This window comes from Portunus trituberculatus, chromosome 49, assembly GCF_017591435.1.
Source record: "Portunus trituberculatus isolate SZX2019 chromosome 49, ASM1759143v1, whole genome shotgun sequence".
Taxonomy (NCBI): Eukaryota; Metazoa; Arthropoda; class Malacostraca; order Decapoda; family Portunidae; genus Portunus; species Portunus trituberculatus.
The window spans coordinates 18,658,977-18,676,036 of NC_059303.1; the positions used below are offsets into that span (position 1 = coordinate 18,658,977).

The 17,060-nt window shown below is 37.7% G+C and overlaps 1 protein-coding gene across 5 annotated transcripts in view; it reads left to right on the forward strand.

The window, feature by feature from the left end:
- LOC123499212 (choline transporter-like protein 1) overlaps nucleotides 1-16,930 on the forward strand; it is a 33,643-nt gene extending 16,713 nt beyond the window's left edge. For all 5 annotated transcript variants that reach the window (XM_045246952.1, XM_045246949.1, XM_045246951.1 and 2 more), the window contains exons 7-17: nucleotides 332-536; nucleotides 1,893-2,012; nucleotides 5,551-5,673; nucleotides 6,369-6,475; nucleotides 7,339-7,465; nucleotides 8,410-8,539; nucleotides 9,268-9,434; nucleotides 10,077-10,169; nucleotides 10,877-10,969; nucleotides 11,616-11,747; nucleotides 11,958-16,930. In XM_045246952.1, coding sequence (XP_045102887.1) covers nucleotides 332-536; nucleotides 1,893-2,012; nucleotides 5,551-5,673; nucleotides 6,369-6,475; nucleotides 7,339-7,465; nucleotides 8,410-8,539; nucleotides 9,268-9,434; nucleotides 10,077-10,169; nucleotides 10,877-10,969; nucleotides 11,616-11,747; nucleotides 11,958-12,026 — 1,366 coding nt within the window. In that variant the 3' untranslated portion in view covers nucleotides 12,027-16,930. The remainder of the gene's footprint in view (nucleotides 1-331; nucleotides 537-1,892; nucleotides 2,013-5,550; nucleotides 5,674-6,368; nucleotides 6,476-7,338; nucleotides 7,466-8,409; nucleotides 8,540-9,267; nucleotides 9,435-10,076; nucleotides 10,170-10,876; nucleotides 10,970-11,615; nucleotides 11,748-11,957) is intronic.
- The last annotated feature ends 130 nt before the right edge of the window (nucleotides 16,931-17,060 follow it).

A 17,060-nucleotide genomic window follows, 5' to 3' on the forward strand; every position in this document is an offset into this window, starting at 1 on the left:
GTTACATCGCGTTAGGTATCCGCTTTAGTTTATTTTCGATGGTAATTCTTGGCGTTACTGTTCTTGCTCTTTGTCTCGTATTTACTTTCCTGTTTCGATAAGTGAGAGAGAAGCATACACGTAAACACAGGCAGTACTTTAAATCACGGGTTAAATCACGTTAGGCACTCGTGTAAGTTAAGGCGTTATTGTTAAAGTTCTACACCTCGCCTTTACTTTACTGCCTCGGTAAGTGAGAAGAAAAAATGTAAAAACAGGAAATAGTTTTTTTGAGATTTTTATATATACTCTCTCTCTCTCTCTCTATCTATCTATCACTCTCTCTTTCTAGGTTCCTCGCACAAGTGGTGGTATGGATAACGGTGGTGGCCATGGTGGTGGGATCCATCGGGGGCACGGCGTACCTCTGGGTGCAATGGTACCTCCACGACCAGAAACTCAAGGAACAGAGGGAGCAAGGAGCGGAGTTTTTGGGAGGACTGGAGATTTTCGTGCGGAACCTGATGATTGGAGCTATTGTGGCCACGATATTCACGGTGGGTTTAATTCTCTCTCTCTCTCTCTCTCTCTCTCTCTCTCTCTCTCTCATTCATCCATTTTTTTCAGTTTTAATTGTCTTTTTTTCATGTAGATTTATAAAGAAAATTGCATACTTCCTCTCTCTCTCACTTCCAATACATTATGTCATGTGCATTGTTATACGATGAAATTACGACACACACACACACACTGTCTTCCCCTGCCATCCTTCTTTTTTTCAGAGAGAGAGAGAGAGAGAGAGAGAGAGAGAGAGAGAGAGAGAGAGAGAGAGAGAGAGAGAGAGAGAGAGAGAGAGAGAGAGAGAGTGTGTGTGTGTGTGGGGAAAGCCTCTTCTCACCCCACCTGTCACTCACAGCAAGGCGGGGGTAGGGTTTGGTATGACGCGAGGTGGTGGTGGTATCACAATCTTAGGCAATAACCGGTATATCTCTTCTGTGTACAGCGAATCCGGATTAAGTCGGATTTGACGATACCGGATAAAGTTGGATTTAGCTTGAATCATGCGTGTTTCCTGTGTGTGTGTGTCTGTCTGTCTGTTTGTTAGTCTGTCTTCCATGAATTACTAATGCTGTTCTCGCTGTTATTATTAATATTATGTGTGTATGTGTGTGATTCAAGTAACATACTTATCATTAATACTCAATTATAGATATACGTTTTATCATTTCTTGTTCTCATTTTTTTTTCATTTTAGTTGATTCTTTTCATTCTTACGATAAATTTGATGAGTTTAATCTGTCCGGTGAGCAACTTCTTAATTTGCTTCCCTATTCCCTTCATTCCTTCTCTCCTTCCCTTCGAGTAGCTCAAAAAGTTCTTTAAATCTCTTCATTTCCTTGTTCTTTCCCTCCCAAACCCAAATAATATCTAACCTTACTCGACCTAACTTAACCTAACCAAACCTGTCTCTACCTAACCAGCATTGTCTTGTGTTCCCGCACCCAAAAACACTCCAAAGGGCCTTTAAACTCTTCACCTTTTGTTCTTTCCTTCTTCTGTAACCAAACCAAACAAACCTAACCTAACTCGACCAAACTTAACTTATAACCAAACCTGTCTCTACCTAACCAGCATTGTCTTGTGTTAGTGGCACTCCAAAGGGCCTTTACTTTTTTTTCTTTCCTTCTCTGTAACGTAACCAAACCAAACCAAATCAAACAATTTTAACCTAACCAAACCTAACTCTACCTGACCAGCCTTGTTTTGTTTTCCCACACCTGCTGTTTAGTGGCACTCCAAAAGGCCTTTAAACTCTTCATCTTTTGTTCTTTCCTTCTCTGTAACCAAACTAACCTAACCTAATCTAACCAAACCAAGCCTGAACTGACCAGCCTTGCCTTGTGTTCCCGCAGCTGCTGTTACTGGTACTTCTGATAGCCATGCGGAACAGAATCAGGCTGGTCATCGCGCTCTTCAAGGAGGCAGGCAAGGCGGTGGGAGCCATGCCGTTACTTATGTTCCAGCCTTTGTGGGTAAGACATATTCTACCTCTGTTCACCCTCTCCACTCTCTCACCACGACTACTCTAAAAGGCCAGAGATAATTGGCCGGTTTCTTAAGACTCTTTTCCTGTTACCAATGTATAAATGGTGTTAATATGTTACTTAAACTGTAAAAACAACTTTGAAAACCCGTGTAGCTTCAAGAAAAGGTTTTGGAGAGAGAGAGAGAGAGAGAGAGAGAGAGAGAGAGAGAGAGAGAGAGAGAGAGAAATGTGAATGATACACGAAATACGGTAACACGAGATAGGCTGATAAAAAGGGGAGAAACAATAGAGATGAACCAAAAGGAAGATTAACAAAACAGAAGAGAGAAAAGAGAAAAAGAGGATAAAAAAAAAAGGAGACAGGAAGGATTGATATTGATGAGATGTTGCTGTCTAAATGAATAAATGAATGAATGAATAAATGAATAAATAGAGAAAAAACAGGAGAGAGAAGGATAGATAACGTTCATTCCTACACTCCTTCCTCTTCTTAAATCACACACACAGACAGACTGCCATCATTATTTCTCTCAAGGTCATTCCCTGGTTCGCTTGTCAACCGTTCATACCTTCCCCTCCTCCTCCTCCTCCTCCACTACTTTCCACGTTTTTCTTTCTCTTCCGCTTCCTCCTCCTCCTCCTCCTCCTCCTCCTCCTCCACTACTTTCCACGTTTTTCTTTCTTCCTTTCTTCCTCCTCTTCTTTCTACCTTCTTCCACCTCCACCTCGTTCCTCTTATATTTCCTTCTCTTCTTCCTCTCTCTCTTCTTTTTCTTCTTCCGACTTCTTGCTCCTCTTCTTTCTCAGTCTTGTTTCTTCTTCTTTTACTTCTTCTTCCTCTTTCCCAGATTTCATGTTCCGTATTTTTTTTCCTAAGTTTTCACCTCTTTAAAATTTCGCATCTCATTCAGTTTCCATTTATTTATTCTTTTCCCAAGATTTCCCTCGTCCTTCCATTTCCTTCCCAGATCTTTCCTTTTAGAGCACAAGAACACTAGGAAAACTGCAAGAAGTCACCAATTATATACGTGACAGTCTCTCTCTCTCTCTCTCTCTCTCTCGCCCATATTCAGAAACGCCTTCCCCTCTCACTGTAACTAGTCGGGTTTTCAAGACAGTTTCTCCTTTCAATAAACAAGAAATTTTGCTCATCTATCACCAGAATCATAAAAATACCCTAAAAACACGAGTATCTTCAACTGGAGCCTTTGGAATGCAGTGTTGCTGAGAGAGCACAGCGTTTCAGAATATGGGCCTCTCTCTCTCTCTCTCTCTCTCTCTCTCTCTCTCTCTCTCTCTCAAAATAATATCTTTTTACACCTTATTTACTCCTCTAAACATCTATACAGTACGAAACTACTTCCTATCTCTCTCTCTCTCTCTCTCTCTCTCTCTCTCTCTCTCTCTCTCTCTCTCTCTCTCTAAGTCACGCTCAACATACCACAGTCCTCCCGCTTCCCAAGGTAACAGCGGTACTCGTGACAAGGGAAGGCTGCGGGAACAAAGGCAAGGTGACTGGCTGAACAGAGATAGGGTGGATGTATTGATGGTCGGGGTGCTGGACGTGTTCATGAGTGGGATGATGTGAACAGGATGATGAATGTAGATAAATAGATAGGTAGGTGGATGGATGGATTGACTGGCTGGCTGATACGTGGATGGAGTGCATGGATGAATGGATGAATGAAGGAGTTAAAAAAAGAAAAAGAATAATGAGTGAATGAAAATAATAGGGATAATGTACTTGAGAGAGAGAGAGAGAGAGAGAGAGAGAGAGAGAGAGAGAGAGAGAGAGAGAGAGAGAGAGAGAGAGAGAGAGAGAGAGAGAGAGAGAGAGAGAGAGAGAGAGAGAGAGAGAGAGAGAGAGAGATTGTTTATTTGCCTTCTTTTTTATACACTAAGGTTTACATTATAGAGTAAGCAATTAATTTAAAGGCTCAGGTCCATTGAGCATCAGCTCTTTATGGACCTCTTGTTATTTATTAGAACAAGTTGGAATGGCTGGCAAAATTCTAAATGTAAAGAAAAAAGAATACTACAAAAATGTAAGTGTGCGACAAAGAAAAATGAACATAATATAACGTAAGTGAAAGTGAAAATGACCCATATGTTTGTAAGTCAAATATACAGTAAATCATACTGTACCTAACACTATGCATGTGAAACATACATACAATCATATATATGTACAGGATACTAATACTTAAGACTACGTATAACAATAATGATATGATGTTCATAATATAATTAGTCATCATATAATAATAATAATAATAATAATAATAATAATAATAATAATAATAATAATAATAATAATAATAATAATAATAATAATAATAATAATAATAATAATAACCATCAATATTATTACTACTATCATAATTCTTAGTAATAATAATAATAATAATAATAATAATAATAATAATAATAATAATGTCACTGATAATAATAATAATAATAATAATAATAATAATAATAATAATAATAATAATAATGTCAATGATAATAATAATAATAATAATAATAATAATAATAATAATAATAATAATAATAATAATAATAATAATAATAATAATAATAATAATAATAATAATAATAATAATAATAATAATAATAATAATAATAATAATAATAATAATATCATTACTAATAACAATAATAATAATATTATTATTATCAACAACAACAACAACAACAATAATAATAATAATAATAATAATAATAATAATAATAATAAATAATAATAATAATAATAATAATAATAATAATAATAATAGTAAAAACAAAAATAATAATAACAAGTTACACGGAACAATCCTAATCAGAGTAATTCCTTATCAAGGTCAACCATATAATGACTGAGTTGACGCATATAGACACATGAATCATATTACCATATTTGACTTGACATTACAGTACAAAGAAGAAATAATCATGAAGAGTAGTTGTTTTTAGAAATAAATATCATATTAACAGTAAATTACATAGACTAATCATTATAGTTTGATAAAATTGCTGTGGATAATTTCTTTTTAAATGTCCTGCTATTGCATTCTGTGACTAGATGTTCTGGCAAACTTCCAGGCTTAGGCTCCACGTGATAAAACACTCTGTTGAGCGTGAGTCGTCCTGCATAGTGGAATACGTAAATGTCGGGCCTGGCGAGTGACATTGTGCTGTATTGTGTTAAAACCTAAATCTAGTGTGGGACAGTGTAAGAGACAATAACCAACACACACAAAACCTTAAAAAAATCCCACACATCAAACTATCACACAAAAACTCAAATCACAAGCAATTTCCTCATACAATTCTTTTCTTTTTTTCTTCTGGATGTGACGCGCCTGGTGATATCCTGCGGCATCCTACAACATCCTACCTGACACTATGTCCTCTTCACCTTATCCCGTTTATCCTACCACGACCTATTATCCCTATCCTCTACACCCCATCCATCGATATCCTTTCCTGGGCGTCCTACCCTGTGCTCAAATATCCTATGGTATCCTGTGGGGCGTGTCTAGACGTGCCTATGGCTGTGCGTGGTGGGTATCCTGTGGGCGATTGGCTTTGTCCTTATTCTGACGTCAGGAGAGCCACAGAAGAAGGATGATGGCGTGGTCTTCGTCGTCATGCCCTTCATTGAGGTGAGATCCTTTTGATATTTTTCCCCTTTGTGTCTCATGTGTGTGTCCATTTGTCCATTCTTGGTTCATGGTCTTATGTTTGCCTACTGTATTTTTCGGGTTCTGTCTGTGTTGGTTTGCTTGTTCTTCATATAATGTCCTCTTGTCCCTTCTTTATCACTGGTTTTATTTCTTTTTCTTCTATTGTACTGTATTTTCTTCTGCCTGCACTGTCATTATAGTCCATTTAATTTGAGGTATTTTTTTTATGATTAGTATTAGACTTTGGTTAATTGTTCTACATATCCTGTGGGTGTCATTTTGAAAGGCAGTGAATTGTGCCATGTTACGATTTTTTTTCGCCTGTAGCCTATGTGTCTGTTTCCCTGTTCTTGGGTATGTTTTTTTTCTATTTTCTTGTCCCTGTCCTTCTGTTTCTTCGTTGTTTCTTACTGTTCTTATTTATTTTCTCTCTTCTTGTTCCATATCACGGTTTCATTATTTCTTCCTGCCTTTGCTTACTAGGGAAACAATAGCTAGATAGATTTGTCCCTCTCCTTCTGTTTCTTGTTACTTCTTCGTTGTTTCTTACTGTTTTTGCTTATTGTCTTACATTTCTCTTCCTCTTCTATATCACTGTATTATAATTCCTTACTAGGGGAACAGCAGGTGAAAATAATTTAACTGCAGCCCTGACTCGTCCCTTTCCCTTCCAGCACATGCGTTGGTACCACGTGTTTGCCTTCCTGTGGGTGTCTCAGTTCATCCTCGCCTGCCAGGACGTCACCATTGCCGGAGCCGTGGCCGAGTGGTACTTCACCAGGTCAGCCTTGCACCAGGACATCAAAGCTTCCTTGAAAACTCTTGAAACTTTGGTCCATATTCTCCAATGTCTAAATTTCATCTTGTAATTGGCAACAGTGCGTGATATTTTGAGTCTTTTATGATTTATGTGGTAATTCAACACTTTTCATCTTCAGTAAGGGACAAATATGATGAGGCTGTGATTAGAAGCCTATTGAGTACTCCATTCTAAGATCTCTTGAATTCATTTGATTTCTGAGGTAGTTTGACGCTTCCATAATTTTCATCTTTACGGGAGAATATGGCGATGCTAATTAAACAACTCTTAAAGTACTCCAGTGTAGGAAGCTTTAGTGACTCGACATTACCTGCGTTTTGTATATATTCCTCACTAGAGTTTGAATTTCATCTTGTAATAGGCAACAGTACGTAAGATTTAACGCTTATTTTTCATCTCCGGTAAGGAAAAATATGGCGAGGCTCTGATTAAATCCCTCTAACAACTTCACAGTTATAACCTCCGCTCTATGAGTTTAAATGATTTCTACGGTACTTTAACGCCAACTTTTCGTCTTCAGTAAGGAAAAATATGGTAAGACCCGTATTTAGAAACGCCTTCCTCTCTCACTAAGACGATTTTCCAAGGCCATAGAGACAACTAGCCGAGTTTTCAAGACAATTTCTCCTCTTAATAACCTAAAAATCTTGCCAATCACCAAAACCATAATAATAATAGAAAAAAAAAAAAAAAAAAAAAAAAAAGTGTATCTTCAACTGGAGCCTTTGGAAAGCAGTAATGATAAGAGAGCAAAGCGTTTCAGAATACAGCCAGAAACCCCCCTCTAGCAACACGTAACCTCCTTTGTGTGTGTGTGTGTGCAGGAACAAGAAGCTGCTCGGCTGGCCCATCCTGACCAGCGTGAAGAGACTGTTTCGCTACCACATGGGCTCCGTCGCCTTCGGGTCCCTGCTCATCGCTATTGTCAAGTTCATCCGCATCATCTTCAAAGTGACTATTTTTTGCTCTTGGTGGTGGTGGTGGTGGAGAGTGAAGGGTGTAGTAGCTGTAGTAGTAATAATGGTTGTAGTAGTTGTAGTTTGTCTTTTTTTTTTTTTTTTTTAAGGACTGGCACCTCATTGGTCTTTTATTCATGTTGTTGTTGTCCTTTGCCAGTATTCATCTTGTATAAAGTAGTAGTAGTAGTAGTAGTAGTAGTAGTAGTAGTATGTGGTTGTAATAGTAGTAGTAGTAGTAGTAGTAGTAGTAGTAGTAGTAGTAGTAGTAGTAGTAGTAGTAGTACATGGGTGTAACAGTTGTGGAAAGTAGAAATTATTAGTCTTTTTTTTTTTTTTTTACATAATCACTTAATCTTTATCTCAATTCTCTTCCTCATCCTCTTCTTTATATAATGAATTCCTCTTTCTTACTTTCCATTTTCTTGATAATCCTCTTTACATTACTCCCTTTCTTCTTTTCCATGCTCTTCCTCATCCTCCTCTTAACACTCTCCTTGTATCTCTCCCTTCTCTTCCTCATCCTCCTCTTAACATTCTCCTTTCACCTCTTCCTTCTCTTCTTTATCCTCCTTTTTACTCTCCTTTTACCTTTTCCTTCTCTTCTTTATCCTCCTTTTCATTATCCTATCACCTCTCCCTTCTCTTCCTTCTTACACTCCTTTATCTCTCCCTTCTCTTCTTCATCCTCTCAACATTCTCCTTTCACCTCTCATTTATCTTCCTTGCCCTCCTTTTACTCTTTCACCTCTCCCTTCTCTTCCTCATCTTTCTCTTAACACTCTCCTTTCACCTCTCTCTCACTTCTCTTCCTCATCCTCCTCTTTACACTCTCCTTTCACCTCTTCCTTCTCTTCTTCATCCTCTTTTTTACTCTCTTCTCTCATTCCTCGATTCCCTTCCTCATCCTAATCTTTACACTCTTCCCTCTTCCCTCAGTATCTGGAGAAGCGACTCAATGGCACAACCAACCAGTTCTGCTCCTTCTGCCTCAAGTGTTGTCAATGCTGCCTGTGGTGCTTCGAAAAGTTCCTCAAATTTCTCAGCAGGAACGCCTACATTGAGATAGGTGAGTCAGGGGAAGCAGGGGTAGGCAGAACTGTGACCTTTGGAACCAGTGAGGCCAGGGACAGCATTCATAGGCATTTCATCTTGGCACACTCAGGTATTAGATTGATGATGAAGATGATGAGAAGGAGGAGGAAGGGAGATGAATGGGGGTGATAGAAAGAGATGGATAATTATAAGAAGGAAAGGGTGGATGGAGAATATGAAAGAGATATAGGGAATGAATGGCAGGGAAAGGAGAATGAGGAGATAAAAGTAGTAGTAGAAGAAGGAGGAGGAGGAAAAGAAAGAAATGGGAAAGAAGGAGAATGAGGAGGAGAAAAAAATGAATTGAGTAAGGAGAAAGAGATGAAAAGAATAGAAAGAAAAGAAAAATAAAGGAATGCAGGAGAGAAAAAATAGAATGAGGAATTAGACCAAAATATAGGTAAGAAAAAGGAAATTAATAGAAAAGAAGGAGAAGAAAATAAGGAGAATGAGAATAAGATATACAGAAGAGAAGAAAAAGAAAGAATTAGAAAGAAAGAAGAAAATGAGAAGGATGTGAATAAAATAGAGTACAGAAGAGGCAGAAGAGAAGAAAAGGAAAGCAGTAGAAAGACATGGAGGAGAAAATCAGAATGAGAATAAGAAAGAGACACAAGGAGGAAGGACAAAAACAACAGACAACAAAATACAAAGAATAACAACAGCAACACTCACCCAATCAACCCATCATGTTCCTTGCAGCCATCTACGGGTACAGCTTCTGCAAGGCGGCCCAGAAAGCCTTCTCGCTCCTGGTCAACAATGCCTTAAGAGTGGCTGCCATCAACTCTGTGGGTGCCTTCGTCCTCGTGCTCACCAAGCTGGCCATTGTCGCCATCACCATCACCATCGGTTACTTCATTCTGCGGGTTGGTGAAAGAGTTACTCTATATATTATTGTTTTTCTATTTATTTTTTTTTTTATGTAAGAGAGGAAATCTGGCCAAGGGCAACAAAAATGAAATGAAAATTGGTTACTTTATTCTGTGGATTGGTGAAAGAATTATTGTGAAGATTATTGTTTATTTATTTGTTTGTTTATTAATTTTTTAGGTAAGAGGGAAAATTTGATCTTAAGGCAACTTAAAATTAAACAAAAGGGCCACTTTGGTAAATGCCAGTGATTGGTTTTTATTTGATTTGTTTATTAATTACTTATCATTACTTTTATTTTTTCAATTTATAGTTAATGCAAATATGTATTATTACTTTACTCAAGAATGAACTGACTGATTTTAAGAATGTGTGTATGTGTGTGTGTGTGTGTGTGTGTGTGTGTGTGTGTGTGTGTGTGTGTGTGTGTGTGTGTGTGTGTGTGTGTATATTTAGTTTCTGTTGGTTTTGAAAATACGTAATAATGTTTTTTTTTGCTCCTCTAAATTTGTCACAACATGCAAGATTGATGCAAGTACTAAAGTCTTGTATCTATATATAAAACTAGGTGATAACAGGATTTAAAGAATCTCTCTCTCTCTCTCTCTCTCTCTCTCTCTCTCTCTCTCTCCTGGCAGACCAAACAAGAGCTGACATACATCTGGGTGCCTCTGCTGATTGTGTTCATCTACTCTTACTTCATTGCCCACTGCTTCATCTCTGTGTATGAGGTGGGTCACTTGTGCTTTTCTCCCTCAAGTCACACGGGAGAGGTGAAGCACTGACTGGCAACACTGGTTCTCACACAATGCAATGTTTAGGCCACTTTAAGATATTTTTTCCTACAATTGCACACTATTTCTTTTACTATAGTCTCTGATAGTTCTATAAAAGGAGACAAAACCTAGCTCATTTTTTTATTTATTTATTTATTTTTACATAGCTGTTCCATTTCTTTTTAAACCCCTATCTTGAAGTATTAGTGACTGAAAATAGTTATATACAAAGGCTGAATAAAAAATTACACTTCTCTAATTTCTATTTTTATTTTTTAGTTACTGTATGACTTACAACTTTTCAGACTCCTGTTTTTGTATTGGTTACTCATAGTAGTTCAATAGAAAAATTAAGATCAAAACCCTTATCCTCTTTCTGTTTTTACTTTTATTAGCTATCTACTCACTTCAAGACAAAAGTTTCTGTATCAACTGTTCAAAATAATTTTATGAAAAGTAAAAAATTAAACTATTCTTTTTTTACTGATCATATATAAAAAAAAAAATTGTCAAACACCTATTCCATATAAGCAACAAAATCAAACTCCTGTCCTCATCATTGCTTCAGTATTCAACACCTTTCCAGATATCTGCTCCTCCATCAGTCACTTAAAATAGTTCTTGAGGAAAGCCAGAGCCAACCTTGCATTCTCTCTCCTCAGATGTGCATTGACACTCTGTTCCTGTGCTTCTGTGAGGACTGCGAGAGGAATGATGGAATAAACCACCCTTACTACATGAGCCGGGGACTGATGGTTGGTGCAAGGATCACGTCATAACTTACACACTTTTTCAGTATTATAAGCTGGGGAGTGACGGCCAGTGCTGGGAATCTTATCATCCTTTAAACCTTTCTTATTGTAGGCTACATGATAGATGTCTTCAAGTAATATATGGGATATAATAATGGTGACATAAACAAAATGAATGCATATAGTTCTTCAAGTGGTACAGATGAAATAGCAAGGGTAAAATAAGCAAAATTCTCAGGGCCAGTAATCAGGATAGGACAAGAAATAATGGGTTCAAGCTTGATGGATTTCAAAATAGATAGGAAGGAATTGGCTCTCAGTGACACTCAGAGCTCAGGTTGTTAGTACCAAACTGTTAAAGAGTTGTAAATGAGGAAAGATAAATTTAAAGATAAGAAAGATAGGAGGAAATAGAAAGGCAAATATCATGCAGGGACTGACACATGCAGGTCAGATGGCTTCCTGCAGCTTTCCTTACTTTAAGTTCTTATGCAATGTCTTCATAAAAGGAAGTTATGGAAAAGTCCAATACCACAAACAGCCTCTCTGTATGAGTACTAAGCTTAACAACAGCAAGTACTAGGTCATGAGAAGATCCAATATCACAAACATCTTGAGACATTCACTTATCAATGATCTACATTTTCAGCAATTTGTGGAGAACAGCAAGAAGGCGCTAGAGGCATTAGAGGCACGGCAGAAGGAAGGAAAACTAGCTCAGGCTGTGCGAAAACCCAGTGCTGTTCGGCCTGCCCCAGCCACCCGACCCAGCACTGCCATGGTAGGAACCTCTATGTTACGCCCTGCCCTGCTGATTTCCAGATATCCACTGTACATTTCTTGTCAAACATGATGCCTTTTCACATCATAATCTACACAATGAAGGGTTCAGCAGTGAAATTAATTAACTGAGCAAATCTGACCCTAACCTAACCTGTCTCTAAGATGGAAACACTAGTTATATCAACATTACCCTAATTTTCCTTTTCAGTCCACAATGATGGTTAGTACAGCACCAGGCGTCCCTCCACCTGCTTACTACATCACCCCTGCAGCCTAGAGGTATGTTTATGGGATCAGCAACTACTCAAACACACTAGGATGGAGATGAGAAAACCAGTGAAGGCCTGTCAGCTAAGAGGTGTCCTGAAGGAACGACCAACCCATGAAATGCTGGGATGGAGACAAGACTGAACAAGACTGACCCATTCACTATGTACATCACCCTTTCAGCCTACAGATGTGTTCATAGGACTGGTTGATAATGAAACACACTACGTAGTTGGGTGAGGAGACAGATGAAGCCCCACCAGCCTAGAGGTGTCTGAAGGGAACCAGCAACCCATGACACACACTGGCTTGGGGGTTGACAATAATGATGAGGACTTGTACACCAGTGCCTTATATATACAAAATCTTTGTGTGTATAATAAAAAATGAGACTTTGTGTATACTATTGGGCTAAGTAGACTTTTAGTAAAAGTCTTTGTGAATGTCAAACTAAGTACTAGATTTGAACTTTGATTTAAAGAGACACACAGATTATGAACCATTGTGAATATCAAACTAATTGTAATTCTAACTTTGATCGATTATAAAGATACACATTATGAGTCTTTGTGAATGTCAAACTCAGTAGATTTTATCTTTTAATATATAGATAAGACAAATTATAAGCCATAGTGAATATACTATCTGTAATTCTAACTTTGATTGATGTTAAAAGACAAATTATGAGACAGTCAGTGGTACAATATTGTGATAGACGGCATGTTGGCATTACTAAAATATGCTTTCCATGAGGCTGTAGTGATCAGTGCATATATTTCTGTAAGTTTTAACCATCCATCATAGTGTCCCTAGTGTCGCAGGATGGATTGCAATGTTCCTCTGAGACAGTTCATGGTATATTCTTGTGATGGAGAACATGTTGGTGTCATGAAAATAAGCTTTATTTCACCAAACAGTAATTAGTACCAAAATATTTTTACATGTTCTAGCATTCCATTACAGTGTGGATTTTGTTGTTCCTATGACAGTTCATGACATATCTTATAGCAGACATGTTGCCATCACAAATATCTGCTCTACTTTGCAAAAACCAGTGACAGTCTTATTTCTATATGTTTGTAAAGTGTTTCTAAGAGACAATCCATAGCATGATCTTGATGTCACAAAGACATGTTTTCATCAAGCAGTAATTATATTTCAATGTGTTTTAGCCACCCTAGAGTGTTTCTCAGTGTTCTCAGTAATATGCAGTGTTTTCATGAGACACTCTATGGTTTGGTTTTTTTAATACAGCACATCGGTAGCAGGATAAACAACTCTTACTTCACAGGACAGCTATTACTAAAATATAGTGACCTGTTTCTTTCATCTGCCTTGCTTAAGTGTGTGTGTGATCAACGTGAACTGTGATAACTGTGTATCCAGTCCAGGCTGTGTTTTTCTATCTTTAAGTTTGATAAATATATGCAATCCCTTATGTGCTGGCCAGCTGATCCAGAACCTAGACAGAACTGCCACTCTGACAAGCCGTCAGGCCACAGCAAAGGTGTCACAAATCCATGCACTGGTTTACAGATGATACTCCTGAACATCTCGCTGTCTGATCTCTGATTTGACACCCCATAGAAGAGCTTATTGAAATTTTCAATTTCTAGACTATATTTTCAAGGATACTTTTCACAATTCTAGTTTCATATGGATTCTATACCCTCAACTGAATATTCAACCATGAGAATGAAATCATTCAACACTACAGTCTTTGAAAATATTCCTGATGAAAGAACAGTGTTAACAGCTGCCTCATCCCCTCACCGGTGGACACCAGCTCTCTGTCAGTGGTGAGGCAGTGCAAACACCAGTGGCATGCATCACAGGTGCTGCTCTTCACTGTGTTCAAGCATTCCATTTTGGCTCAACTGTGACATGAACCTTTCCTTGAGACACTCAAGTAGTACAAACTTTTTCATGTATGTACAAGAATCAGATGTGTATGTTTGTATATGCATACAGTCATCCTTCATTAACTACAGTTTCACTTCCCATGGTTTGACTTTTACACAGATTCCTGCCAACTGTGAATTCAAATCAACAGAGGAGGTAATGGGGGCCAGATTACCAATATTCAATGTCTTTTTCTAATTCTTTATTAATTGATAAATAAAATGTTTGTAACCATGTAGTACAAGCAGTTTTCTCAAATAAGGTTTGGTGGTCTCAGGGGTGTTCTTAAGGGAAAGCAATATCTTTCCATGGATTTTCTTTAGCTATGACTGCATCTGTTACCTAAGCCCAGTGGATAATGAACGATGACTGTACTAAGTGAGCACTGTCCCATTTTGGCTTGGGTGCAATGACAGAAAAGTACTGTAGTATGCACTTGTTTGATGTTTTCTATCATGTCCACTTTGAAGAGTCACACAAACAGACATTGCTTTGAAGGTGGGACAAGTGTTTAGCCATGATGGGTGCCATGGCTGAGGACAGAACTAATGACATAGCCTGACACTGAGGTATGAGGTGTAATGTATAGTGCCTTGGATGTTGTGAGCAAACAATCAAGTTCCTCATCAAACTTTGTCATTCCAATTAGGTCTCACAGAGGTTGCACAGTGAAATAATTCCAGTATTAATTAAGCTTTGTACTCCTGGATGTTTGGTGATATAGGAGTAACATGACTACTTCCTCCTCCTCCTCCTCCTCCTCCTCCTCCTCCACTTTCACCTTCTCCTTTCTTACAATAAATCTTTATATTCTCCCAGCAATAAGCTTTGTGTTCTTAAATGTTTTGGTGATATACAAGTAACAAGTCTCCTTTCTCCTTTGCTCCTCTTCTACCCTTTTCTCCTCCCCATTAGCACCTACTTTCTTATGATTAATTTTTATATTCTTCTTCTTCTTCTGGCACTAAGCTTTCTTAAATGTTTTGGTGATATTTCTTGGTAACCTCCTTCTCCTCCTTCTTCTCATCTTCATTATCAGCTCCCTTCTTCATATTTTTTTTTCTTCTTCTCATCTTGTCCTCAAGAAAAGTGGAAGTCAATCAGATTTTCAAGAGTGTATGGGTGACCCCAACAAAAATTCTGCACAATCACTAACCAAGACACACGTGAGAATCTGTATGACTCGTGTGGCTTTTAAAAACACACGGAAGAGTAAGACATTCAGGATAACAGGGCCAAGCAATCACTCACTTCCCTTACCATGTGTTACTCTGTGCTCAGATGTAAACATGTGCCTTGATGTCCTACGCTCTGGACACTTACCAAAGCACATCCTTAGGATTGCTTTCTCAAATACTTATGTCCTTCACCTCCACTATTTCAAAAGGCTTTATCTAAATTTACATGAGTTTTAAGGAGTTTTTACAGTTCTAGAGGAAGACTGACCAGCTTTCTACATTATTAACTGGAGAAACACTCTTGAAAGCCCCGCTAATTATCTCTGTGGCCTTTGAAAATAATGATGGTGAGAGCAAAGTGTTTATGAGTATAGACCGTAAAGTAAGATTACAGACTGCACCCTTGACCTTCTTCAGTACAAAGGCACCAGTTTAACATTCTTTCAACACAAAGACATCAGTTTAACCCTTTCACTATTGTTTGGCAAGTTTCCTTAATTACTAACCACTATAAGACATTTTTGTTCCCGTTTACAGTCTTTTCAAAACATTACAATGGTCAAAAATGGTTAGATTTATCCTTTTCAATCACCATTTTTCATGTAGAAGCTTATAAAGATTCCATCCATTACTTTTTGTGTCGTAATTTGTTGCACACCACTATGAAAGGATTAAAATATTCTTGATATCACTAAAGGATGCATAAAGTTCAGAAATGATTATTATCATTATTATTAGTAGTATTGTATGTGTTGAATGTTTTGATGTCTTTCTCTGATAGTGTTTAAAAAAGCTCTAGTGGAATTTATGGGGAGTTTCAAGGGTGTCTTTGTGATTCCTGTAATGGTTTCACAAAAATTTTGCAAGATTAAAGGGAGAACACAACACAACTACTTTTCACAGGCTCTAAGGCAGTGATTCTTAACCTTCTTACTACTATACCCCTTGTAGGAATTTGTTCTACCCTCCACACCCCTTCCCCTTTGCATCTATGAATACAATTCCCTCCCACATTTTAAAGAAAAGGTAATACTTTTGCATTTTTCATAAACTTCTCATTACTTGACCATCCTCTCCTTATGAGAATATAATTAGAGAAATTCCTGCTTTTTCTCAATGGTTTGCCACCCCCTTTGGAAATCACTGCACCCTCTAGGTTAAGAACTACTGCTCTAAGTGAAGTTACTGGGAGTCTTAAGGATGTGGTCATGATTCCAGTGATGGTTTAACAAAGATTCTGCAAAATCAATGTGAGAAAGCATCACATGAATCAGACTAATCAGTGTTGTGGATCTTGAACATACTCCTATTGAGGGAAGGGATCTTAAGCCTTTCATTACTGGACTAATAATTTCCCACATCCACCAACAACTTTCTGAATGCTTACTATGCATATAGATATAGATGAATACAGTCAGTCTCTTGAATACTTTTGTGGCTTGGAAAAGATGAATCTCTCTCTCTCTCTCTCTCTCTCTCTGTAACCATGGTAACATTTTTTTATGCCTGCACAGTTAACAAAGTAGTATAAATATAAATGGCCACAGATGCAGTAGTTGCTAAAATAGTTATGTGGCCTAGATAAGATTAAAAAAGAAAGTCCAGTTTAGAAAGTTTTGTACAAGTTTGTTTAAAAAACATATAGGTCTATGTATCTTAAAAATATATAAAGTATAAATATGCATTTTCTCCCACTATGATAAGATGGCATTCATCATGTCAAGTGAAGGGTTAATGTTTTATGTTCCTTGAGAAATGTCATGTAAGGCTAATAAGTTGTTTGTTACATGTTACACCTGTGCTATGAAATAAAAATACAGCAAAGTTTTGCATATATTCTTCTTTCATTTAGCTTATTGCAGTTATGGATGCGGTGGAAAGCTGGACACAGGAAGGTACTCTTCATAGTGGGGGGTCTGCCATGCACGTGTAGCGTAGGCCTCACAGTTCTCGCAGCTTCCCTT